Source organism: Ranitomeya imitator, chromosome 3 (genome assembly GCF_032444005.1).
Source record: "Ranitomeya imitator isolate aRanImi1 chromosome 3, aRanImi1.pri, whole genome shotgun sequence".
Lineage (NCBI taxonomy): Eukaryota > Metazoa > Chordata > Amphibia > Anura > Dendrobatidae > Ranitomeya > Ranitomeya imitator.
The window spans coordinates 231,432,572-231,459,928 of record NC_091284.1 but is presented as its reverse complement, the minus strand read 5'-3'; the positions used below and the strand labels follow the sequence as shown (position 1 = coordinate 231,459,928).

The 27,357-nt window shown below is 45.4% G+C and overlaps 1 protein-coding gene across 2 annotated transcripts in view; it reads left to right on the top strand.

The window, feature by feature from the left end:
- Nucleotides 1–26,347, top strand: part of EIF2D (eukaryotic translation initiation factor 2D) — a 62,915-nt gene extending 36,568 nt beyond the window's left edge. For both annotated transcript variants that reach the window (XM_069756265.1, XM_069756266.1), the window contains exons 8-15: nt 2,095–2,140; nt 4,600–4,703; nt 5,761–5,913; nt 8,969–9,058; nt 11,754–11,849; nt 21,299–21,419; nt 24,340–24,514; nt 25,623–26,347. In XM_069756265.1, the coding sequence (XP_069612366.1) occupies nt 2,095–2,140; nt 4,600–4,703; nt 5,761–5,913; nt 8,969–9,058; nt 11,754–11,849; nt 21,299–21,419; nt 24,340–24,514; nt 25,623–25,693 (856 nt within the window). In that variant the 3' untranslated portion in view covers nt 25,694–26,347. The remainder of the gene's footprint in view (nt 1–2,094; nt 2,141–4,599; nt 4,704–5,760; nt 5,914–8,968; nt 9,059–11,753; nt 11,850–21,298; nt 21,420–24,339; nt 24,515–25,622) is intronic.
- The last annotated feature ends 1,010 nt before the right edge of the window (nt 26,348–27,357 follow it).

Here is a 27,357-nt window from a genome sequence, read left to right as displayed (position 1 = left end):
CACCTGGATTTTGGGATCCTCTGCCATTCTTCCTTGCAGATCCTCTCCAGTTCCTTCAGGTTGGATGGTGAACGTTGGTGGACAGCCATTTTCAGGTCTCTCAGGTCAGCGCTCTGGCTGGGCCTGTCAGGAATGGTCACAGAGTTGTTCTGAAGCCACTCCTTTGTTACTTTAGCTGTGTGCTTAGGGTCATGGTCTTGTTGGAAGGTGAACCTTCCGCCAAGTCTGAGGTCCAGAGCACTCTGGAAGAGGTTTTCATCCAGGATATCTCTGTACTTGGCCGCATTCATGTTTCCTTCAGTGACAACCAGTCATCCTATCCCTGCAGCTGAAAAACACCCCCATAACATGATGCTGCCACCACCATGTTTCACTGTTGGGATTGTATTGGGTAGGTGATGAGCAGTGCCTGGTTTTCTCCACACATACCGCTTAGAATTCTCACCAAAAAGATCCATCTTCGTCTCATCAGACCAGAGAATCTTATTTTTCATAGTCTGGGAGTGTTTTTTTTAGCAAACTCTATGCAGGCTTTCATATGTCTTGCACTGAGGAGAGGCTTCCGTCGGGCCCGTCTGCCATAAAGGCCCAACTGGTGGAGGGCTGCAGTGATAATTGACTAATGGACGGACCTATGGAGAGACCCAATTCTTCACACAGGTGGGTACTGCATCCGCAATGTTGATTGCCCTCCTTTTGTTTGGCGGAATATATAACGCCGCCTTACATAGACTAGTCAGGTATGCTTCCTCTATCTGGGCACCTCCTTTTTGTGGCATAACACAGATCACAGCGGACCTCCTGATGAACCGCATGGATGGGGAAACGCGTCAAAGCGAATTTTTCTGGATGGGATAAGTCCCCTTGTTTCTTGGCAACCCATTCATTATTTGTATGACCTTTATCAGTAAATTATCTATGTAAACCATACACATGCTTTGCGGATCAGCCAGCTGTACACTGGACCACAGCTTATGGAAGGTGTTTGCATGTCTTTTTACAGAGACATTATTTCCTGTTCTAACAGAGGGTTATTATTATTATTATTTATTGTTATAGTGCCATTTATTCCATGGCGCTTTACATGTGAGATATTATGTTTATCAAAAGTTATGCTTTCTAGTATACCCTGAAGTTTGCTATGTATTTACCTTAGTTATTTTGGTCTAAATATTTCCCTGCAATCTTATTCATTTCTTTCAAAAGCTATATGTTTTCCCACCTGCATTAGCTACAGGGTCTATTAAGGACAGATTGGGATAGATGCCGCGGAATTGGGGCACCAAACAATCGTATCTTAGGGTGCCAACCTCCACAGATAGGCAGGGTAATATAGGGATATACTAGGGCAACCTAGGTTATGTTTGTGTGTTAAACACATTTTTCACACATTGGGTTGGAGTTTTTTATATTTTAAATTTAATAAAATCTAGCTTTTAAAGGGATTATATGTTGCACACAGATTTTTGCCTTGCCACAATTCTGTCTCTGAGCTGCTCGGCCAGTTCCTTTGACCTCATGATTCTCATTTGGTCTGCACTGTGAGCTGTGAGGTCTTATATAGACAGGCATGCGCCTTTCCAAATCAAGTCCTATCAGTTTAATTAAACACAACTGGACTCCAATGAAGGAGTAGAACAATCTCAAGGAGGATCACAAGGAAATGGAAGCATGTGACTTAAATATGAGTGTCTGAGCAAAGGATCTGAATACTTATGACCATGTGATATTTCAGTTTTTCTTTTTTATTAAATTTGCAAACATTTCTACATTTCTGTTTTTTTTCAGTCAAGATGGGGTGCAGAGTGTATATTAATGAGAAAAAAATTAACTTTTTTGAATTTACCAAATGGCTGCAATGAAACAAAGAGTAAAAAATTTAAAGTGGTCTGAATACTTTCCGTACCCACTGTACTCTTAAGATCATGTTTAGCCCTTTAAGGTTGGCCTAATCTGGCTTTACCTTCCTATAGGATCAGTGGCCTAAAGAGTCAAAGACCTCGGCACGGGCTGTATTCAAAGCCAGAAATCGTTCTTCTACCTTTTTATATTCCAGCCTTATACATCACTTTTGTTAATTGATTTACTTTGTAGCCCTGAAGGACAGCAAGTGGACATAAAGAAGTCCAGTTACAAAAAGGTATGGTAACCAGAATCTAGTCTTGCTCTGTTCATCAGAACGTTTTGCGAAAAGACAACTTCAGATATTAAAATCCATGACATCTTTTTGTTATTAATCTCGCTAATGGGTGTACAAATATGACTCAAATTATAGCTCCCACCATGCCTTGCAGATTCCCTTCTAGCGAAAGGAGGATGGGGGGACTTTACCCATTTGGCACTCCAGAAAGTAGTGTGTGACTTAGACAGGTGGTCTTCTTTGTCTCTCACACTCCATTGTAGTATATGGGAGTTCAGAAACATTAGGCAGTAAGCAAAAAACTCATCATTTATTGTAGAGCCACGAGCAGACATGACCTCTTTTTACGGCCTATTCACACAGTTTTTTTTTTACGATGACTTTACTGCAAATCCACATAAAAACTGCTTATAATACTCTGTGAATATGCTTCCTACTGGTTTTACTGGGGAATGTTAAAAATGACTTGGAAAAAAGCTCTGTGGGCACTAAAGGAGCTATTCGATTCAATCGGAAACCTATTCATAGAGTTTTTGATGTGGATTTGGGAGCAAAATCTATTTTTCAATCCTGATCCAATACTCTCTGACTGTACCATGACGGTACGTTCCCACGAAGAGTATTTGGTGAGATTTTTTACCTGCAGATTTTCTGTGTTTTTTCAATTAGATAAATGAAGTTACTTTTGTTTTTTTGATTGCACTTTTGAGTGCGTTTTTATCTCGTTGAGTGCGGTTTCTCTCTGGTTGGTATGTCATGCTTGAAATAAAGCTGTTTTTGATACTTCTCAGTATTTATTGATACAGTCGTGTGGATTACAGTTGTGGCCAAAAGTATTGACACCCCTGCAATTCTGTCAGATAATACTCATTTTCTTCCTGAAAATGATTGCAAACACAAATTATTTGTTATTATTATCTTCATTTAATTTGTCTTAAATGCAAAAACACAAAAAGAATTGTCCTAAAGCCAAATTGGATATAATTCCAAACCAAACATAAAAAAGGGGGTGGACGAAAGTATTGGCACTGTTCGAAAAATCATGTGATGCTTCTCTAATTTGTGTAATTAACAGCACCTGTAACTTACCTGTGGCATCTAACAGGTGTTGGCAATAACTAAATCACACTTGCAGCCAGTTGACATGGATTAAAGTTGACTCAACCTCTGTCCTGTGTCCTTGTGTGTACCGCATAGAGCATGGAGAAAAGAAAGATGACCAAAGAACTGTCTGAGGACTCGAGAAACCAAATTGTGAGGAAGCATGAGCAATCTCAAGGCTACAAGTCCATCTCCAAAGACCTGAATGTTCCTGTGTCTACCGTGCGCAGTGTCATCAAGAAGTGTCAACAGTGTCAACCCGTACTATCCGTCGGCGTCTGAATGAAAAGGGACTGTATGGTAGGAGACCCAGGAAGACCCCACTTCTTACCCTGACACATAAAAAGCCAGGCTGGAGTTTGCCAAAACTTACCTGAAAAAGCCTAAAACGTTTTGGAAGAATGTTCTCTGGTCAGATGAGACAAATGTAGAGCTTTTTGGGCAAAGGCATCAACATAGAGTTTACAGGAGAAAAAAGAGGCATTCAAAGAAAAGAACACGGTCCCTACAGTCAAACATGGCGGAGGTTCCCTGATGTTTTGGGGTTGCTTTGCTGCCTCTGGCACTGGACTGCTTGATCGTGTGCATGGCATTATGAAGTCTGAAGACTGCCAACAAATTTTGCAGCATAATGTAGGGCCCAGTGTGAGAAAGCTGGGTCTCCCTCAGAGGTCATGGGTCTTCCAGCAGGACAGTGACCCAAAACACACTTCATTGTAAGAAACTCATTAATGGTTACAGGAAGCAGTTGGTCGCAGTTATTTTGGCTAAAGGTTGTGCAACCAAGTATTAGGCTGAGGGTGCCAATACTTTTTGTCTGGCCTATTTTTGGAGTTTTGTGTGAAAAGATCAATTTTTTGCTTCATTCTCTTTGGTGTTTTTTCATTTAAGACAAATTTAAATGAAGATAATAATACCAAAGAATTTGTGATTGCAATAATTTTCAGGCAGAAACTGAGTATTATCTAACAGAATTGCGGGGGTGTCAATACTTTTGGCCACAACTGTACATGCAGGTTTTCCATGTCTAATGCAATTTTATAGGGAAAATCTGCACATAAATCTCATCGTGGGCACAGATCCTTAGAGTGCAGATAGGTGCAAATTCTCCTTCCACCAATCAGATATTATACTTTCGATATGCCATAAATGTCACAGGAGGTAACACCGCTTTAAATTTTAGTGCTTCTCTCGTATTGGTTTAGTATGACAATGTGGCCCTGGAGACAGAAAAGGGCCAATCTGTACATCATATATTAGAAATCCTCTCCCAGCCTTATGAACTCCTGCAGAATTTGATGTATTAAGTGGCCATCTTGCTTGCCCTCCTCCTAATCTGTACCATGTCCTTCTTCCAGCTGTCCAGATTCTTGCAGGTTATGCAGCAGCGTAAGATCCTGCAGGTAAAGGAGCTCAGTAAAGGAGTGGAGAGCATTGTGGAGGTGGACTGGAAACACCCAGAGTAAGTATGAAGTTAGCACTTTCTATAGCTTCCCCAAGACTATAACATTAATGTTCTCTTTTTAGGATAGTTCAATAATGTTATAGTCCAACTTCCAGGGCCCCCACAAATCAACATAATCATGGGACTTTCATGTACCTGCAAACGCTACAACCCTTTCATTAATTCCATACTAGTGGCCATACCTGGTACTGCAGTGTCTCTCGAGTGCTTTGTGTTTGAGCATAAAGGGGTTGTTCAGCAGCTGCAGTGAGTTTTATAGAGTTCTGCAGAACATCATTCTACACTCCTCAGCTGCTGTAGAGCAGAGTGTGGCCCACTTTTTTAACACTTTTTGAAGAGGTTTGATAGCGGTTGTGGAAACCAATTACTGGGGCATACAGTGGCTAAAAGTTGCCAAAGTTCTGCTGACTCAATATCTGCAGAATTCCCAACCTCTTTTGGGAGTAATATCAGCACAAAAACTCTGCCCTAGGAGCTTCTTGGCATGGCTTTCCATCACTGAGCAGCTGCATGCCTTATGTCACCAAGCACAATTCCAAGTGCTAGAAGGAGTGGTGTAAAGCATGACGCCACTAAACTATGGAGCAATGGTGGGGAAATGATGGCATGGGCATGTTTTCCAGGGGTTGGCCTCTTAGTCCCAGTGATTGAAAATTTTAACGTTTCTGCATATCAAGATGTTTTGGATCATTGCCAAGACATGATTATGTGAGTTTGGTGTTGAATAATTTTACTAGCCCTTACAGAACCTTACCCCATTGAGCAACAATGGAATGAAACTAGAACAGCGATTGTGAGTCAGGCCCTCTAATCCAACATCAGTGTTTGACATACCAAATGCTCTTCTGGATGACTGGGCAATAATTCCCATAGACACACTCCAAAATCTTGCGGAAACCAGTTCCATATTACTGCCTAAGAGTTTAGGATGGGATATCATAAGATCTTCTGTGAGTGTATTATGTAGGTCTCCATACTTTATCCCATAGAGTGTATATTACTACTTTGTTGTTGCAAAAAATGCTAATTTTTCCCATTTTGCTTTTCTCGTCAGCATCAGATCTTTTGTCGCCCCAGTTTCCGAGTCGCCTGCTTTAGCAGAAGACATGGGTGGTGGAGTAGAGCCCTTGTATCAGCCGCCTGAGATCATCTCCCTGTATGGCATATCTGCCAAGATGTTGCCTCTATTCCAGGAGTCGGGCCACAAGTAAGAGGCAGAATCTACCAAGTGATACGTTCTTTGGTCTGACATGTTCAGGATTATTAGAATAAGTTAATCGCTTCATTCGTAAGAGGAGATTACCGTATATACTAGAGTATAAGCCAAGTCTTTCATAACATTTTTGTATGTGCTGAAAATGCCCCCCTCGGCTTATATTCGAGTGAGGTGTCCAGAAGATGGAGGGGGAGTAGCGGGTTACAGGAGGCAGGAGCCTGCTGCTGCAGCTAACTAGCTAACTACAGTGCCTGCTGCTAAAGAGAAATGAATATTCACTGCATTGGCAATGAATATTCATTTCTCTGTAATAGCACAATGTCAGCCTCAGCAGCCGGGTCCTGCAGTTGCCGGGCGGTTACGTGTGCCACTACTTAAGAGAGACGAATATTCACCTCTCTTCACTCCCATGGGCGTGGAGAGAGGTGAATATTCATTTTTGTTAAGTAGTGGTACACGTTACCGCCCGGCGGCGGACACTGTGCGCGCTAATTAATATTCACTGCCCTCCACGCACATAGTTCCGGCGTGGGGAGTGGTGAATATTCCGGCAGCTGTGCTCTGCTTGTGCTCAGCCATGCGCTGCTTACAAGCATAAGGCCGGTGTTACACTTGCGAGTGCAATGTGAGAAACTCACATCAATACCCGACACTGCCGCCGGGACTCGGGACCGGAGCGTTCAGCTGCACAGACATACATGCAGCCGCACGCTCCAGTCCCGAGTGCCGGTTGTATTGATGCGAGAGACTCGCGCTGCACTCGCAAGTGTGACCCCGGCCTAAAACAGCTGCTGGCACCGGAACAAGACACTGTGAGGATTGAGCCATGCATACAAGGATAGGGATGGAGCCATGCATACAAGGATGGGATGGGGCCAAACATACACGGATAGGGATGGGGCCATGCATACAAGGATAGGGATGGAGCCATGCATACAAGGATGGGATGGAGCCAAACATACACGGATAGGGATGGGGCCATGTATACCAGGTTAAGGATGAGGGGACAATGCATACCAGGCTTATACTCGAGTCCATAAGTTTTCCCAGTTTTTTTTAAGGTAAAATTAGGTGCCTCGGCTTATATTCAGATTGGCTTATACTCGTTTATATACGGTAAATATATTTTTAAAGCGGTCATTGTTATTTGTGCATATGGGCAGAGGAGAGGTATAGATGGCATTATAGCCTTTTCATTGTGGGGCAATGGTGTTGTGAACAAATGATATATTTTCTGCAGCCCAGTTCTTATAGTTCTATGGAAAGATTTGGTTTAAATTTAATGGAATCTGTCAGTAGGTTTTTGCTACCCCATATGAGAGAATCGTGATGTAAGGGCAGAGATCCTGATTCCATGTATCAATTACTTGGCTGCTAGCTGCAGGTTTGATGAAATCACTGTTTCCTCTGCTGCAAGTCTAGCAGTTTTGTGAATGCTGAGCTCCGTATAGCCCTGCCCACACCTCACTTTGCATAGGCAGAAAGTTGCCAATCAGTGGTGGGGTTGGGATTATACAGAGCTCATGAATATGGAGAACTTCATGGCAACAGGTTTACTTTCCTCTAGTGATAATCTCCTGCTGATTTTAACCAAAACTACAGCAAGCAGCCAAGTAAGCGACACATTGCTGGAATCAGTGTCTCTTGCTGCATTTTGCTGATCTCTGATTAGGTGGCAAAAATCTGGTGGCAGATTTTCTTTAAGGGTATTTCCAGCAATATCCATAATAAAAATCTTCCATCATTGTGTTTAAGGGTCCATCAGTCACTAGAACGATTGCTGGGACTAGTACTGCAGCTACATTGCAACTGCATCATTTTAGTCTTTTTTTCTTTTTGTTTGCTGTTTCTGTACATTTTCTGTACATTATCCACTGAGCTGGCAGGTTTTTCTCGATGAGCCATTAAGAGAGACAGTAGCATGTCAAACCTCACAAATGGTTGAAAAGAAGAGGTACTGCAGCAACTGCCCCCACTTTCTGGATAATAGAGGCTAGGATCTCATTTCCAACAATTAGCCAAAATGGAAAACAAGTGTTAGTGTGTGTGTGTGTGTGGGGGGGGGCGCATGTCATAAAATGCTAAAAAAAAATATCTTGCCTGTTAAGTCTTCTGCTGCTCCATTGCTGACAGTCTGGTGCTCCCTGGCCATCTTTGTTTACCTGGATGCAGTGATGGCATTCTGACCCCTGCAGCCAATCACAGGCCAACAATGACTGGCAGGATTGCTGTTGCGATGGGGGACTTAACAGGTACGTAATGCTTTTTTTTTTTAATTTTATGGCATTCCCCTCCACAGGACGCATGTTTTTGGGTTTTTTTCCCCAGTACAAACTATGCCTTAAAAATAAAGTTTTGCTGACTAAGTATCATAAAATCATCGAATCATAAAATGTGAGCGGTGTAAGGGACCTCCTGGGTCATCGTGTCCAACCCCCGATCAATGCAGGGTTCACTAAATCATCTGTCTAGCCTGTTTGAAGACTTCCATTGAAGGAGAACTCACCACCTCTCGTGGCAGCCTGTTCCACTCATTGATCACTCTCACTGTCAAAATGTTTTTTCCTAATATCTAATCTGTATCTTCTCCCTTTCAGTTTCATCCCATTGCTTCTCATGTTTCCTTGTGCAAATGAGAATAATGATGATCCTTCTACACTGTGACAGCCCTTCAGATATTTGTAGACAGCTATTAATTCTCCTCTTAGCCTTCTTTTTTGCAAGCTAAACATTCCCAGATTCTTTAATTAGTCCTCGTAGGACATACATTGCAGTCCGCTCACCATCCTGGTCGCTCTTCTCTGAACTTGCTCCAGTTTGTTGATGTCTTTTGTAAAATGTGGTGCCCAAAACTGGACACAGTATTCCAGATGAGGCCTGACCAAGGAGGAATAGATGAGGATAATGACTTCACGTGATCTAGATTCAATGCTTCATGAATAATAATATTACTGTATAAATGTAGAGAAGAGCTGTAGTGGATTGTGACGCTTGCTTGGAATGGCCACATATAATTCTTTCTTTTTTTGTGTTTGCTTTTTTGTAGAAAAGGTGACCTGCTAACTCCGAGTGATGTCAGAAACGTGGTCATCTCTTATGTCAAGACTAATGAACTTGTCCACCCAGAAAACAAAAAGTGAGTGCCTCTTAAAGATTCCCGCAGGTTCCCGGGACATAATTTGGAGGTTCTGTAAGAGGCTCAAGCTCTCAATTAAGATGTCTTGTTAGTTAAAAAAAATGACAAATGTTCAAGCTGGAGCTTTATGAAGGACGCCCAGTTTATTTCTAACAGACCCCTGACAAACAGACCAAGTAAGCCTCCCTCTCCTGTGATTACCACTAGTCATGATAACTGCCTTGCCCCTGTTATAACGGGTGGCATTGCATTTGACATGATACCTTTTGAGACCAATTTTAACTAATGAACCCTTACCTATATGGATATTTCACTAACCTGTCAGCGACACATAAATGAAGTCCCCTAGTATAATGCACAGTTCTTATAATAAACTAATCCTTTCCCAACTCTTTATAGTTTTTGCGTACTGTGTACAATCTGCGTATATATGGCAAAATATTCTATCATAGGTTACATCTAAGGCACCTGTGTTATCACCTTCACCTGTCTACTTGTGTGCCTTTCTTCCTATATCCTTTTAGTCTTGGGGAGTTTAACCCCAAAATTTTACTAAATGTTGCATTCTAGAAAATGCAAGAAATGTTAAAGGGAATATGTCAGCAGGTTCTCAAAATGTAATCCAACGGCAGTATGAGGTAGGGGCTGAGACACTGATTGAGGGATTTGTTGTTTCAATGCAATTAGTGTTTTATCACCAGGAGATCATCACTGCCCAGAATAGGTCTTGCGTGCCTGCTAGGCCAACCCCATCCCCAGCACTGATTAGCAGCTTACTGTCACTGTATGATGTACACAGAATACTGTGGTGTAGTAGGGATTACCGTATATACTCGAGTATAAGCCGACCCGAGTATAAGCCGACCCCCCTAATTTTGCCACAAAAAACTGGGAAAACTTATTGACTCGAGTATAAGCCTAGGGTGGAAATGCAGCAGCTACTGGTAAATTTCAAAAATAAAAATAGATGCTCCATACCGTTCATTATTGCCCCATAAGATGCTCCATATAAAGCTGTGCCATATATAATGCTCCATACTGTTCATTATTGCCCCATAGATGATCCATATATAGCTGTGCCATATAGTGCTCTGTGCCGTTCATTATGGCCCCATAGCTGCCATATAGTGCTGTGTGCCGTTCAGTACTGCCCCATAGCTGCCATATAGTGCTGTGTGCCGTTCAGTACTGCCCCATAGCTGCCATATAGTGCTGTGTGCCGTTCAGTACTGCCCCATAGCTGCCATATAGTGCTGTGTGCCGTTCAGTACTGCCCCATAGCTGCCATATAGTGCTGTGTGCCGTTCAGTACTGCCCCATAGCTGCCATATAGTGCTGTGTGCCGTTCAGTACTGCCCCATAGCTGCCATATAGTGCTGTGTGCCGTTCAGTACTGCCCCATAGCTGCCATATAGTGCTGTGTGCCGTTCAGTACTGCCCCATAGCTGCCATATAGTGCTGTGTGCCGTTCAGTACTGCCCCATAGCTGCCATATACTGCTGTGTGCCGTTCAGTACTGCCCCATAGCTGCCATATACTGCTGTGTGCCGTTCAGTACTGCCCCATAGCTGCCATATACTGCTGTGTGCCGTTCAGTACTGCCCCATAGCTGCCATATACTGCTGTGTGCCGTTCAGTACTGCCCCATAGCTGCCATATACTGCTGTGTGCCGTTCAGTACTGCCCCATAGCTGCCATATACTGCTGTGTGCCGTTCAGTACTGCCCCATAGCTGCCATATACTGCTGTGTGCCGTTCAGTACTGCCCCATAGCTGCCATATACTGCTGTGTGCCGTTCAGTACTGCCCCATAGCTGTGCCATAGAAAGTTCTGCCATTGCTGCTGCTGCTGCAATAAAAAAAAAAAATGCCATACTCACCTCTCTTGATTGCAGCTCCTCTGCATCCGGTCCCGGCGTCTCTGCGCACTGACTGATCAGGCAGAGGGCGCCGCGCACACTATATGCGTCATTGCGCCCTCTGACCTGAACAGTCAGAGCGGAGCGATGCCGGGAAGATGGAGCGACGCCCGGCGTGTGGAACGCGGACAGGTGAATATAACATACTTACCTAGTCCCAGCGATCCTCTCCCTCTGCCTGTCACAGCTGTCTTCGGTGTCGCAGCCTCTTCCTCTATCAGCGGTCACCGTTACCGCTGATTAGAGAAATGAATACGCGGCTCCACCCCTATGGGAGGTGGAGCCGCCTATTCATTTTTCTAATGAGCGGTCCCACGTGACCGCTGAAGACGGGAAGAAGCTGCAGCACAGAAGACCGTGGGACGGCAGGGGGAGCGCCAGGATCGCTGGAAGCAGGTAAGTATGCCTCAGCGCCCTCTCCCCCTCACCCGCCGACCCCACCGCTACCGTGACTCGAGTATAAGCCGAGAGGGGCACTTTTAGCCCAAAATTTTGGGCTGAAAATCTCGGCTTATACTCGAGTATATGCGGTAGCTTTCTGAGCTCTACTTCATCTAACAAATCTGATTGTGTCAGAATTGCTCCATTCAGTAAACTAAGTGATACACCACTGGAATCAGGGCCTATTTCCCTACATTATGCTGCTATCAGATGAAGTAGCAAAAAACCTGCTGACAGATTCTCTTCATTTGGCTTCTGTTTTTCCACTAGTAATTTTCAACAGGATTTATTTTTCCATGTCGTAGTTTTGATCAGTCTCGCCTCTGCCCCTACAGCTTTGTGACCGTTAATCCTGTGATATGTGACTGCTTGCTGGATAAATCTGAGCAGAATGACATCACTCATCTCAAATGGGATGACCTGGTCACAAGGTAAAGTCTGTAATTAAACATCCAAAGCAGATTTGATTTATTAATCTGACGATGAGTTGTCTTTTCTTGATAAAAGTATATTTATTTATTGCCTATAGTAATTGTAATATTTTATCTATGTTGGTCCTAGGGGCTTGAATTGGGGTTTGGAAAGTTCTGTGTAGCTTAGGCCATATTCCTACATTTTCTTTACATGCACAATGACAATTGAAGAATAATTTAATATTAACCCCTTCGTGACCGGAGGTATTTTCGTTTTTGCGTTTTCGCTTTCTCCTTCGCCTCATTGGGGGACACAGACCATGGGTGTGTGCTGCTGCCACTAGGAGGCTGACACTAAGTTAACACAAAAAAAGTTCACTTCTCCCCTGCAGTATACACCCTCATGCTGGCTCCCAGAGAACCAGTTCTTGCTTCGTGTCCGTAGGAGGCACACGGATGGGTCTGCTATTCAGACCCAAAGCTCTTTACTATTTTATTTTTACATTTTTGATTTTTTCTTTTACAATGGATCATGGGGCGACGGATCCTTTCAAGGCTCCGAACTCCTCGAACCTTCAACAGGCGAGCACGGAGAGTGTCGCCTCTCCGTATCACCTCCTGCGACGTGGGATGCCTGAGCTGATTTTCAGGGGCGACAGATCCCTTGAAGGACACCGATCTCCCCACACCTTCAATGGACGAGCACATGGAGTGTCGCCTCCACGTATCTTCCGCAGCCAGGCCTATTGCCGGACATTCAGCCCTGTCCCATCCTAGGTGATTAACCCTTTGGATGTACAGAGGCCCACCTCGTGGCATCCGAGCAGCCCCCACTGCACCACCACTGTTAAAGCGGATGGTACAAGTAGGCGGACAGTCCCTCTCCACCTCCCTTCTAAAGGGATAGTGGATGGAGGGTTTTTCCCCTTATCCCTGCACTATCCAAACCAGCAGCAGCACAGGAGGACCTGCAGCATGCTGCCTTACCTGCCACCCGGCAGCTTCTCCAGGTAAGTGCCAGGGCTGGAGGGCTCCTTTCAGGCGGTCTGGGGCGGCGTTGGTTAAGGGGGACCAATTTTGACTGAGGGGTGCGCATTCGGCCCCTTCCTGCATCGGCGCCAGGTGGCGCCGCAAATTTAGTCCCCGGCTTCGGGCCTGTACTAGGCCGCAATCCCTATCTCCGCCAATGCGATGATGCGATGCGGTGGCCCCGTCCACCAGTCCTGGCGTTTCTCGCACAGCACGAGAAGTGCCTCTGAGATCTCGGGGGCCATCTTTCTTCCCCCAGACCGACACAGGACACACTATCTGCCATCAGGATCAGCAGCAAGTGTTCTCAGCGCAGGGGCCATGCAGTTGGAGAAACGTAGGAGGAGCGGGGACACAGATCTGGGTAAGGGAGCGCTGCATTATACATCCTCCTTCCTGCTGTCCCCCCTTTTTCTCAGCAGTATCCTTTCTCTGCAGCCCCTAATATTATAGGGCCACATAGAAGGGTACATCATGTACCAGCCTAAGGCATCCAAAAAGTCAAACAAGACTATGGCTATATTCTTTACTTCATGTTCCTCCTGCCAATCTGCTTATCCTCAGAAGTCGTCATTCTGCAATGTCTGTGACCCCAACCGCGCTCAGGAGCCTCTGCCGCCACCTAGCCCAGTGTACCTAGTTCCACTGAGTGGGCTTCGCCACTGTCTCAATCCATGGCTTCGCTGGCCAAAGCGATTGAATCCCTCCGTGATCTTTCAGGGTACCGGAGCATTTGCAGGACTGATGTAGACGGATCCTCCCCAAGCCGGTAACAGTCGGTTAGCAGAGTCCGAAAGCACTCTAGAAGCCGTCGGGCACCTAGAAAACGGATCCATAGCACTTGAGCAGACATGTGCCTTGTCGCCTCACAGCTCTGTTTCTCTCTCTCTCCAGAGTTCAGTAGCCAACATGAATCTGACTGCGAATCTGATGGCTCTTTAGATCCTTATTCGCCAGACTTTCAGTAGACCGTGGATTCGCTTATTGAGGCAGTCAAACAGGCTTTAAAGGTTGAGAAAGATTCCAGCTCCGCTCCGGATCAGACATTGTCCTTTAAGAGAACTAAACGCTCTCATAAGACATTTGCTATTCATCCGGAATTTAGTACTATATTTAATAAGCATAGAGAACTCCCGGATAAACGCTTCACGGACCGTCAGAAGGCTCGGCCCGCTCTGCTTTTGAGGCCTCAGGCTCGACCCTCTATCCATCCTTTCCCGCAGCATGGGTAGCTAAGGCTATGGTTTTCTGGTCAGAGACCTTGGCTAATTCTCTTCGGAACAGTAACCTTCCTCCAGAGGCGGCGCACCTTGCCAACCAAATTTCCCGGGCAGGCGATTACCGTATATACTCGAGTATAAGCCGAGATTTTCAGCCCAAATTTTTGGGCTGAAAGTGCCCCCCTCGGCTTATACTCGAGTCACGGTAGCGGTGGGGTCGGCAGGTGAGGGGCTGAGGGCGCTGAGGTATACTTACCTAGTCCCAGCGATCCTCGCGCTGTCCCTGCCGTCCCACGGGCTTCGGCGCTGCAGCTTCTTCCTCTCTTCAGCGGTCACGTGGGACCGCTCATTACAGAAATGAATAAGCGGCTCCACCTCCCATAGGGGCGGAGCCACCTATTCATTCCTCTAATCAGCGGTGCCGGTGACCGCTGATAGAGAAAGAAGCTGCGGCACCGAAGACAGGAGGGGACAGCGCGAGGATCGCCAGGACTAGGTGAGTATGTTATATTCACCTGTCCTCGTTCCAGCCGCCGGGCGTCGCTCCATCTTCCCGGCCGGCGCCTCCATCTTCCCGGCGTCTGCGCTCTCTGACTGATCAGGCGGAGGGCGCGATGACGCATACAGTGTGCGCGGCGCCCTCTGCCTGATCAGTCAGAGCAGAGACGCCGGGAAGATGGAGGCGCCGGAACGAGACGCCGGGAGCTGCAATCAAGGGAGGTGAGTATGTGTTTTTTTTTCTTTATTGCGGCAGCGGCGGCACAAATTTATGTGGAACATCTATGGGGCACAGTGAACGGTGCAGAGCACCGTATATGGCACAGCACAGCTATGGGGCACAGTGAACGGTGCAGAGCACCGTATATGGCACAGCACAGCTATGGGGCACAGTGAACGGTGCAGAGCACCGTATATGGCACAGCACAGCTATGTATGGGGCACAGTGAACGGTGCAGAGCACCGTATATGGCACAGCACAGCTATGGGGCACAGTGAACGGTGCAGAGCACCGGATATGGCACAGCACAGCTATGGGGCACAGTGAACGGTGCAGAGCACCGGATATGGCACAGCACAGCTATGGGGCACAATGAACGGTGCAGAGCACCGTATATGGCACAGCACAGCTATGGGGCACAGTGAACGGTGCAGAGCACCGTATATGGCACAGCTATGGGGCACAGTGAACGGTGCAGAGCACCGTATATGGCACAGCTAGGGGGGGCACTGAACGGTGCAGAGCACCGTATATGGCACAGCTAGGGGGGGCACAGTGAACGGTGCAGAGCACCGTATATGGCACAGCACAGCTATGGGGCACAGTGAACGGTGCAGAGCACCGTATATGGCACAGCACAGCTATGGGGCACAGTGAACGGTGCAGAGCACCATATATGGCACAGCACAGCTATGGGGCACAGTGAACGGTGCAGAGCACCGTATATGGCACAGCACAGCTATGGGGCACAGTGAACGGTGCAGAGCACCGTATATGGCACAGCACAGCTATGGGGCACAGTGAACGGTGCAGAGCACCGTATATGGCACAGCACAGCTATGGGGCACAGTGAACGGTGCAGAGCACCGTATATGGCACAGCACAGCTATGGGGCACAGTGAACGGTGCAGAGCACCGTATATGGCACAGCACAGCTATAGGGCACAGTGAACGGTGCAGAGCACCGTATATGGCACAGCACAGCTATGTATGGGGCACAGTGAACGGTGCAGAGCACCGTATATGGCACAGCACAGCTATGGGGCACAGTGAACGGTGCAGAGCACCGTATATGGAGCACATCTATGGGGCACAGTGAACGGTGCAGAGCACCGTATATGGCACAGCACAGCTATGGGGCACAATGAACGGTGCAGAGCACCGTATATGGCACAGCACAGCTATGGGGCACAGTGAACGGTGCAGAGCACCGGATATGGCACAGCACAGCTATGGGGCACAGTGAACGGTGCAGAGCACCGGATATGGCACAGCACAGCTATGGGGCACAATGAACGGTGCAGAGCACCGTATATGGCACAGCACAGCTATGGGGCACAGTGAACGGTGCAGAGCACCGTATATGGCACAGCACAGCTATGGGGCACAGTGAACGGTGCAGAGCACCGTATATGGCACAGCTATGGGGCACAGTGAACGGTGCAGAGCACCGTATATGGCACAGCTAGGGGGGGCACTGAACGGTGCAGAGCACCGTATATGGCACAGCTAGGGGGGGCACAGTGAACGGTGCAGAGCACCGTATATGGCACAGCACAGCTATGGGGCACAGTGAACGGTGCAGAGCACCGTATATGGCACAGCACAGCTATGGGGCACAGTGAACGGTGCAGAGCACCGTATATGGCACAGCACAGCTATGGGGCACAGTGAACGGTGCAGAGCACCGTATATGGCACAGCACAGCTATGGGGCACAGTGAACGGTGCAGAGCACCGTATATGGCACAGCACAGCTATGGGGCACAGTGAACGGTGCAGAGCACCGTATATGGCACAGCACAGCTATGGGGCACAGTGAACGGTGCAGAGCACCGTATATGGCACAGCACAGCTATGGGGCACAGTGAACGGTGCAGAGCACCGTATATGGCACAGCACAGCTATGGGGCACAGTGAACGGTGCAGAGCACCGTATATGGCACAGCACAGCTATAGGGCACAGTGAACGGTGCAGAGCACCGTATATGGCACAGCACAGCTATGTATGGGGCACAGTGAACGGTGCAGAGCACCGTATATGGCACAGCACAGCTATGGGGCACAGTGAACGGTGCAGAGCACCGTATATGGCACAGCTATGGGGCACAGTGAACGGTGCAGAGCACCGTATATGGCACATCTATGGGGCACAATGAACGGTGCAGAGCACCGTATATGGCACAGCTAGGGGGCATAATGAACGGTGCAGAGCACTATATGGGGCACAGCTATGGGGAAATATGAACGGTGCAGAGCACTATATGGCACAGCTATGGGGAAATAATGATCTATTTTTATTTTTGAAATTCACCGGTAAATGCTGCATTTCCACCCTAGGCTTATACTCGAGTCAATAAGTTTTCCCAGTTTTTTGTGGCAAAATTAGGGGGGTCGGCTTATACTCGGGTCGGCTTATACTCGAGTATATACGGTACCTGGTACACGCATCCTTGGATGTGGCCGGTTGTGCGGCTCAGTCAGCAGCCAATGCCACCTCTATCAGAAGGTCATTATGGCTCAGAGAGTGGAAGGCAGACTCTGCATCAAAAAAGTCTCTCACCTCTTCACCTCAAACCGGTGCTTATTCGGAGAAAAGCTAGATCAGATCATTTCGGATACTAGGGGAGAAAAGAGTAAATTCCTTCCCCAACAGAGACTTAGGCGTCCCTTTCGGAGACCACAACAAATCCGTTTCTGTTCCTTTTGCTCCACTCCAAGCTAGGCCACTGCCACTACTTCGTCCGGTTCAGGACGTTCTCCACGAAGAGATGGAGGAACTCCGGTCTCATACAGGCCTAACCAGCAGTGGAAGTCTCGACCCAAACAGTCGAGGTCTAAAGGACCTAGGGTCCCAGAGATTTTCCTTATGCTGACTATCAGCGTTATCCGGTCGACACCGGCAGGGTAGGCGACCGCCTACTTCTCTTTCGTCAGGCCTGGATTTCCATCGTCTCCGATGAGTGGGTCAGAGATTTGGTGTCGTTCGGATACAAAATCGACTTTGTAAGAAGATGGGAGGCCCTGGACCGGGACGCCTATCGCACCAGACCGCAGCGGGAACGCCCCTGGGTGAGTATAATCTAACCTCTTTTTCTCATCTTTCAGGATACGTTGGGACTTATCTACAGCATTACAGAATGCTGTAGATAAGCCCCTGATGCTGGTGGGCTTAGCTCACCTTCGATTTTGTGGGCAGACAAAGTACGCCTGTGCCGTAGCCGCAGCTTGAAGACAAGAAGAGGACGTCATCGTAAGAAGATGGGAGGCTCCGGACCGCGACGCCCATCGGATTGGACCGCCCCTGGGTGAGTATAATCTAACCTCTTTTTCTCCTCTTTCAGGATACATCCGGGGCTTATCTACAGCATTACAGAATGCTGTAGATAAGCCCCTGGTGCAGTGGGCTTAGCTCATCTTCGATTTTGGGGTGACAGGTTCCCTTTAACCCTTTCACGACATGCGCAGTAATAGTATGGCGCATGCCGTGTCACCCCCTTTGATGTGGGCTCCGGTGGTGAGCCCACATCAAAGTCGCAGCATGTCAGCTGTTTTGTACAGCTGACATGTGCACGCAATAGCGGCGGGTGAAATCGCTATTCACCCGCCGCTATTAACCTGTTAAATGCCGCTGTCAAACGCAGACAGCGGCATTCAACCGGCGCTTCCGCCCGGGCGGCCGGAAATGATGTCATCGCCGACCCCGTCACATGATCGGGGGTCGGCGATGCATCAGGAAGGTAACCATAGAGGTCCTTGAGACCTCTATGGTTACTGATGCCGGCCTGCTGTGAGCGCCACCCTGTGGTCGGCGCTCACAGCACACCTGCATTTCAGCTACATAGCAGCGATCTGATGATCGCTGCTATGTAGCAGAGCCAATCAGGCTATGCCAGCTTCTAGCCTCCCATGGAGGCTATTGAAGCGTGGCACAACTAAAAAAAAAAAAAATGTTTTTAAAAATATGAAAAATATAAAAGTTTAAATCACCCCCTTTCGTCCCATCCTAAATAAAACAATTTAAAAAAAAACCTACACGTATTTGGTATCGCCGCGTTCAGAATCGCCCGATCTATCAATAAAAAAAGCATTAACCTGATCGCTAAACAGCGTAGCGAGAGAGAAATCCGAAACGCCAGAATTACGTTTTTTTGGTCGCCGTGACATTGCATTAAAATGCAATAACGAGCGATCAAAAGAACGTATCTGCACCGAAATGGTATCATTAAAAATGTCAGCTCGGCACGCAAAAAATAAGCCCTCACCCGACCCCATATCATGAAAAATGGAGACACTTCGGGTATAGGAAAATGGCACTTTTTTTTTTTTAAGCAAAGTTTTGAATTTTTTTTCACCACTTGGATAAAAAATAACATAGACATGTTAGATGTCTATGAACTCGTAATGACCTGGAGAATCATAATATCAGGTCAGTTTTAGCATTTAATGAACCTAGCAAAAAAGCCAAACAAAAAACAAGTGTGGGATTGCACTTTTTTTGCAATTTCACCGCACTTGGAATTTTTTTCCCGTTTTCTAGTAAAAGACATGGTAAAACCAATGGTGTCATTCAAAAGTACAACTCGTCCCGCAAAACATAAGCCCCCACATGGCCATATTGACGGAAAAATAAAAAAGTTATAGCTCTGGGAAGGACGGAAGTGAAAAATGAAAACGCAAAAACGAAAAAGGGCCGCGGCTTGAAGGGGTTAAAAAGTCATTTTATTTATTTATTTTCTTAATTTAATAGTACACATGGAAATAAGTAACATTGTAATAAATTTCATCAAAGAAACGTTCTTGTTTCTCCTGCAATGATCTTTTTTTTCTGTATTCAGTGGTAATATCAGTCTTCAGTGAATACAGCTTTGTTACTGATGCTGTCGTTTCAGGTGGACGTCTGTATAACATCTGTGTCTCCAGCTCCTTCACGCTCCATAAAAGCTTCTGCGCACCAACTGTCAGCTGTTCTCTCTGTAATGGGAAAGTCTGTATTCTCTAAAGACAGATCTTACCTGTGACTTGAGAATATTGAGACCAAATGATTAGTCCAGGAGGAGAAAGAAGCAGATTTCTCTGATAAGATCTATTACAAAGTTTGTTTTTTTTTCTTTTCCTGTCTACTATGCATTTATGAAAAAAAGAAGACAATTGTTACTTTGTAAAGTCACAAGAATAAGTTCCCAAAATCAGAATGACTTACTGGGAAATGTAATCTCTGAAACCCTCAGATTTGTAAATGTAATTCTAAACTATAACACATGTTGTAACTTCAAGGGAACCTGTCATCTGATTCATGGTGCCAAACTGCAGGCAGCCTGAGTCTGAGCCTGGCTGCACAATGTAGCCAGGTTTGTTTTTCTTTAAATCACTCTTTTGGAGAGAACATACTTGAAAGATCAGGCCGTCTCTTCCCAGCGCTGCAGCAGGTGATAAACAGATTTTTCCCATAGTAAAAGCGGTGTTGGGAGAAGCCGGCCAGGAGCTACGCTGAGCTGGTTTAATCTATTCCTACTGTCCATGGCCGTACGTTCAAAGATATTTTCCCTGAAACTATGGAGAATTTCAGAGGAAAGCATATCTGGTGCAATCGGGCTGCCAGGTGCTGTGGTTTTGACAGCATGAATCAGATGACAAGTTCCCTTTAAATAAAATCTGTCATTAATTTTTTTTTTTTTTATTATTTAAACTGAGTACCTTCTCCAATTGCCGCTGTTCCACTGATTTTGGAACAGTTTGCTGGTTTTTTTTTTCTCTTTTGTTAGAAACTTGTGCCCTCCAGTAATAATAGTGCAAGATTTCTCTAAAACCAACTGGGCATATACATTAGAACTTCTATAATAGAAAAAGCAAACACCATGGAGAAGTTGTGTGATATACGCCCAGATGTCTATTAGCAGAGTCCACAGAAGAAAAATAAAAGCTGCTCCAACTGGAGGAGGTACTCGGGTTATATAAAGAAAACTCCGATGTACGGTCCTCTTTACACAACCACTCCAGCATAGTTTATAATGCGACCTCATCGGCAATATTTTAGGTGTGTAATCATTTATTCACTTTCTTCCATGCATTTTTAACCCTTCATTATAGACGTGTCATCTGATAATGATCTGACTACCAGTCCACTACATGCCATCCTGTGCACACAGGAGATCAATCCTAACTAATTGTCCAAGTTGCTTTCGGACACTACCGTTCCCCATCAAGCCCCATCCTTTTTTTCCGCCATATGTCACTCTATGTGCACAGGTGTATACAAGTCTCAAGTGTTGCCCACTCCCCACATTCGCAATGCCATCCTCCCCACAGTAGGTTTATGAATGGTGAATAAATAGAGCAGAGGTCCACATGCATGACGACTTCTTCATTCAGACAGGGCCCTTTATAGTCTCGTTCTCTGGATTAGTGAGGGCACCATCCCCCTAACATATATAGAGAGTATAATTATGGGAACTTGGTATAACCCCTTGAAGCTCTATCTTGCGTATGGCTTTTCCCTAGGTGCTTAGAAAGAATGCAACATTCACATCAAGTGACCTTCCTTGGGTGCGCTCCAGTTATTCGGAAAGGGAACATTGAACCCATTGAAATCAGCGTGGCACAAAGGGCTTCAAACAAAAAGGTGATTTTGAGTGAAAACTGAAATAAAGTTATTTAAAAATACAGGCCTGGCCATATATGCTATGTATATGTAAATATATAATGCCTTGAAATAGTATTCATACCTTGTGAACTTCTCTACATTTTTTCTAGTTACACCCATAAACTAAAATGTATTTTATTGGAATTTTGTGATATGCCAACACAAAGTACCAAGTATATGTGAAGTTGAAAGGAAATGATACATGGTTTTCTAAATATTTTAAAAATACAAGTCTGAAAATCGTGATGTGCATTTGTTTTCAGCCCCGAGTCAATACTTTATTGGTCCACCTTTCGCTGCAATTACTGCTGCAAGTCTTTTGGGGTCTGTCTCTACCAGCTTTGCACATCTAGAGGCTGACATTTTTGCCAATTCTTCGTTCCAAACTAGCTCAAGGTCAGTGAGATTGGATGGAGATCATCTGAACAGCGATTTTCAAGTCTTCAATAGATTCTCAAAGGAAAACATGGATATGCTTTGATCTAAACTGCTCTATTGTAGCTAAACCATTATGTTAAGGGTCGTTATCCTGCCGTAATGAAGATGAACCTACTCCCCAGTCTCAAGTCTTTTGCAGCCTCTAACAAGTTTCCTTCAGGACCGCCCTATATTTAGCTCCACCCATCTTGCCATCAACTGACCAGCTTCCCTGGCCTTGCTGAAGATCATCCCCACAGCATGATGCTGCCACCATCATGTTTGATGGTGAGGATGGTGTTTTCAGGGTGATGTTCAATGTTAGTTTTCCACCTCGAATAGTGTGTTGCATTTAGCCCAAACAGTTCTACTTTGGTCTCATCTGACCAGAGCCCCTTCTTTCACATGCTAGCTGTGTCCTCTACATGTCTTTCCTCTTGCCACTCTTCCATAAAGGCCATATTTGTGGAGTATACGTCTAAGGGCTCATTCTCACATGCAAGAAACTCGGATGAGTCTCGCACGTCAATACCCGGCACTGCACCAGGCACTCGGATCCGAGCATGCAGCCGCACGCTCTGCTCCTGAGTGCCAGTGCAGTTCCTGGTATTGGCATGCAAGACTCATCCGAGTTTCTCGCATGTGAGTGTGAGCCCTAATAGTTGTCCTGTGCACAGATTCTCCCACCTGAGATGTGGATCTCTGCAGCTCCTCCAGAGTCACCATGAGCCTCTTGACTACTTCTCTAATTAGTGCTCTCCATGCTTGCGATGTCAGCTTAGGTGGTCGGCCATAGGTTTGTAGTTATGCCATGCTCCTTCATTTGTTGGATGATGGATTGAACAGTGCTCCGTGAAATGTTCAGAGATTGTATATTTTTATACCCTAACCCTGCTTTGCTCTTCTCAACAGCTTTATCCCTGACCTGTCTGGTGTGTTCCTTGGTTTTCATTATGCTATTTGATCCCTAATGTTCTCCAACATTAACACTTCTTCTGATGCCTTCACAAAACAACTGCTGTTATGCTGAGAATAAATTACACACAGACTCAATTTAATATTTATGTGACTGGAAGCAATTGGTCACTCAAGATTTTATTCAGGGCTATCTGACCACAGAGCGCTGAATACAAATTCATGTCACAATTTTAAGATTTTTTTTTTTAAATAATTAGAAAACCATATATCATTGCCTTTACATTTGCCAAATATTTGCTACTTTGTGTTGGTATATTTCATAAAATTGGATTAGATATTCTGCCATTTATCTACGTAGTATAGCACTACAAAACTTGACTGCTAAAATTCCGTACTGCTGTTAGTACTACAACATTACTCTGTTTAATAAAGGGGTGATCCAGTCTACAGAAATTATCATCCTATCCACTTTGACCATTATGTCCCCCGTTTCTCCCTATCTGAGAGGCCACTGCCAGAAGGGGTTGAGTGGAGTGATTGGTCACACGCGCACTCTTCTGCTCCATTCCAAACCTATTGCACTGAAAATACAAAGATAGACTAAGTCTGAACAGGTGCTGAACCTAGAGTCACAAACTCGTATACAGTCAAATAAATAAGGCAGCACACTGCGGCACTAAAACATGCAAACATGAAAATTGAACTGCATTACTGCACTAGAAATATGAAAAAATGAGAGCGTTTAGCGCATAAATTGGCCAATCCTTGTGTACCTGGTAGCCACATTAGGGCATCTCTCGTATACCAGGTCCTAGACTTTCCTTTCCTCACTGAGAATAAACGTCTTCATCTAAATGGGAACCTGTGATTCCTCTTCTTAGGCTATGTTCACTCGCTGCGGATTTTGCTGCGGATCCGCAGCGTTTCCGCAGCTGCGGGTCCTCAGCAGTTTCCCATGCGTTTACAGTACCATGTAAACCTATGGGAAACGCAATCCGCAGTGCACAAGCTGCGGAAAAAAACGCGCGGAAACGCAGCGGTTTACATTCCACAGCATGTCAATTGTTTGTGCGGAATCCGCAGCGGTTTTACACCTGCTCCATAATAGAAAACCGCAGGTGTAAAACCGCAGTGGAATCCATACAAAAACCGCGGTAATTCCGCAGGCAATCCGCAGGTAAAACGCAGTGCCTTTTACCTGCGGTTTTGACAAATCCACTGCGGAAAAATCCACAGACCTCAAGAATACGTGTGCACATACCCTTAGACTATAATCTCTCTCTCTGTGGAGGGGTAATGGACCTGCTGCGATTTAAACACCAGTGGCTAAGAGGTGGAGGAGTGCTCAGTCAGAAGGCTAATGAATACAAATTTCAAAAAACTGACCGTCACATCCAAACATAGACTAAGTGTGAACAGGTGCTGAACCTGATAATATTCAGGTATGTGATACAGAATAGTGCGCCGTATTTCTGGGCACAAACAAATCTTTTTTTTCAGAGGTACAATCGTCTTTGTTTTAGCACATTATAATATAGATGTCATATTGCCCTGTTTGTTTTAGGTAACAATGATCAGGAATCTGGAATTGTACGGTTTAGACCCCTCGTCATTCGCCAGCCAGCTACAACAAAGGGTCCAGGCCAGTGCCAACTGCACGCCACTTCCGGGAGCAAAAGACAGAGTCCAGGTGCAGATTCAGGGAAACCAATTGTCACAAATTGGAAAGTTGCTCCTTGGTGAGTAATATGTCTGTGTAGTAACTAGATGGGCTAGCAGAATTTAATACATACAATGGAAACCATCAGTAAGCATTATTGTCAAACTACAATTGCAAATGAAAGATGTTATTTTGACTACTCATGAGAAAGTCATGCTTGAGCCTTTATGGAAATGAGAGTGCACATAGGGTGGGCTGATTCCGGGCATATGCCCCAATCCTCCTTGTACCGATCTGTCCAGCACTGCTACATCACTGTCATCGGCATCACTGGACTGATGTCTATCAAGCCAATCGGGGTGGATCAGTGCAGTAGTAGTAGTGTGCACTTGCAGCCTCATTTACATAGATATTCCATTGTTGAGAATATCAACTTTGAATTGTCACTTGTGATCATTAAGGTTTGTTTTAACTTGTTTTTTACTACTCTTTTCAGCAAAGAAGTTTGGTGACACTTTAAAGGGAATCTGTCAACAGGCTTTTACTATGCAATCTGAGAGCAGCATTATGTAGGGGCTGAAACGCTAATTCCAGTGATGTGTCCCTTTCTATTCTGCATGCTATCATTTTTATACAATCACTGTTTTCTATGCTGCAGATCTAGCAGTGTTCGGAATGCTGAGCTATGTATATCCCCACCCACATCACTGATTGTAGGCTTTCTGCGTATGCTCTGCATAGGCAGAAGGCTGCTAACCAGTGGTGGGGGCGTGGTTACATGAAGATGTTGACTAGGAGGCACAAGACGCCTAGTCCTGTAGTGATAATCTCCCGCTGATAAAACACTGATTTTATTTTATCTGTAACACACAGCCTAGTAAGTGGCTCGAATCAGGCTCTTAGACCCATACACGATGCTGCTCTTGGATTACACATCAAAAACATGCTGACATATTTCCTTTAAGTACCAAACGTCCACATGGTTGGATGTATGACATATAGCCCCCTTTCTACTTGATATTCTCACAGTTTATAAATACACCTACACAGTACGGTGATTAGTATATAACAGCACAGCTAGGTCCCACCAATGGAATATTGTAGAATACAAGGATATGATTGAAACGTTGCCTTTGTTGTGATGACCATACAGTTAAAAATACAATTTTTTCTATTTTCCTTTTTAGAACATTTTAAGATTCCTCGAAAGTATGTCCATGGATTAGAGCTGACGGCTAAATCTGGCAAGAAGAAATGAAATCGAGACATCTTTGTTTTGGATGAATCTGTGGATGAGGGCTAGATAGGAAAAATGTGATATTAATAAAGTGCCCAGTAGATAAACAGCCACAAGTAAGCACAGGGCCGCTAGTGGTATTGGGATTAGTGAACGTGCTCGGATAAGGACTCTGGTGCTAACAGTGTCTTCGGCGTGCTCGAGAAATCTGTTGTAGACTCCACGGCTGCGTGTCTCGTCTGGCAGCCACAGCACATGCATAGATTGCCCGTTTGTTAGCACCCGAGCATTCTCTGATGGGACCTTAGCCGAACACGTTCGCTCATCATCACTAATTAGGCATATTCTACTGTCTGCAGTGGCTGAAAACCCTCTTGGACCTGCAGAATCATGGGCAAAAAGATATCTCCACCAAAGGACTTCTGAAAAGTTCAATGGATCACACTAGTACTTCCAAATTCTGTGTCACTGACTTGGTAAGGACATTTAGTACTCTACATCTTCAGGTATTTGCCGCCACTTACGATCCCCCGTCCAATCTATCCTACTTAGCACCCATGCATGATCTTTTCTAAATTTCGGAACTCAAAACTGGTGCAAAAAGCTGTAAAGCAAAGTATCTGAGAAGCTTTTTATGTAACATAGGATATAAAATACATTTACCTGCAGAGTAAATATATGTTATCTGATTCTATTTTTCTTTTGGACAGAGCATGAGCTTGGATTTGTTGTTCTTCTTTACTGACCTTGAGAAGGGGGTTCCTCCCAAAGCGTGCCTTTCCTCAAAAGCTCTCTGTTGTAAGAGATAAATAGTCTGTGACCTTATTGTGCAGTTCATCATTAGCTGATTTTATTCTCCTTTTTCTTGGACCTGTGACATTTTTGTAAGTGCTTTAAAATGGTCACCCCTCTACAAATTACACCAAATATGCCACAGAGACCTTCACCCCATGTTAGTGATGACTACTCAGGGCTTAATGCTGATGCCGTACCCTGGGAATTCTGGCTTAGAGGGGTTTTTCAAGGTTTTTTTTCTCCATTGATTGGGCTTACTGAGGTTACATTTTATAAACTCTGCTACTCATGCTGCTGCAGCGCTGCGTTTTTTGCTGCCCTTGGTCTTTGTTGACAGGTTGCTGTGGTGACCTCACGACTACAGCATGTGACCACTGCAGCCAGTTACTAGGCTTAGCTCTCTTGTTCCAACTGCTTTGTCTACACTGCTGACCTTAGTGATTGGCTGCAGCGGTCATATGTGACCTTGACGTATCAATTCACAACAAAGATTGGGAGCAGCAGTGGATAAGCATAGCTGAATTTGTTACTATTAACTAGTGATGAGCGAACGTGCTCTGATAAGGTGTTATCTGAGCATGCTCGTGTGCTAACCGAGTGTCTTCGGCATTCTCGAAAAATTTGTTTGAGTCTCCGTGGCTGCATGTCTCGTCGTGACTGTTCGACATCCACAAAACTTGCAGGGATTGCATAGCAACTAAGAAATCCCTGTATGTGTTGCAGCTGTTGAACAGCCATGAGACATGCAGCTACCGGGACTCTAACATATTTTTCAATCACACCGAAGACACTCGGTTAGCACACGAGCATGCCCAGATAACATCTTATCCAAGCAGGTTAGGTTATCATTACTTTTAACCTTAGCAATTCACATCAGTAAAAAAAAAAAT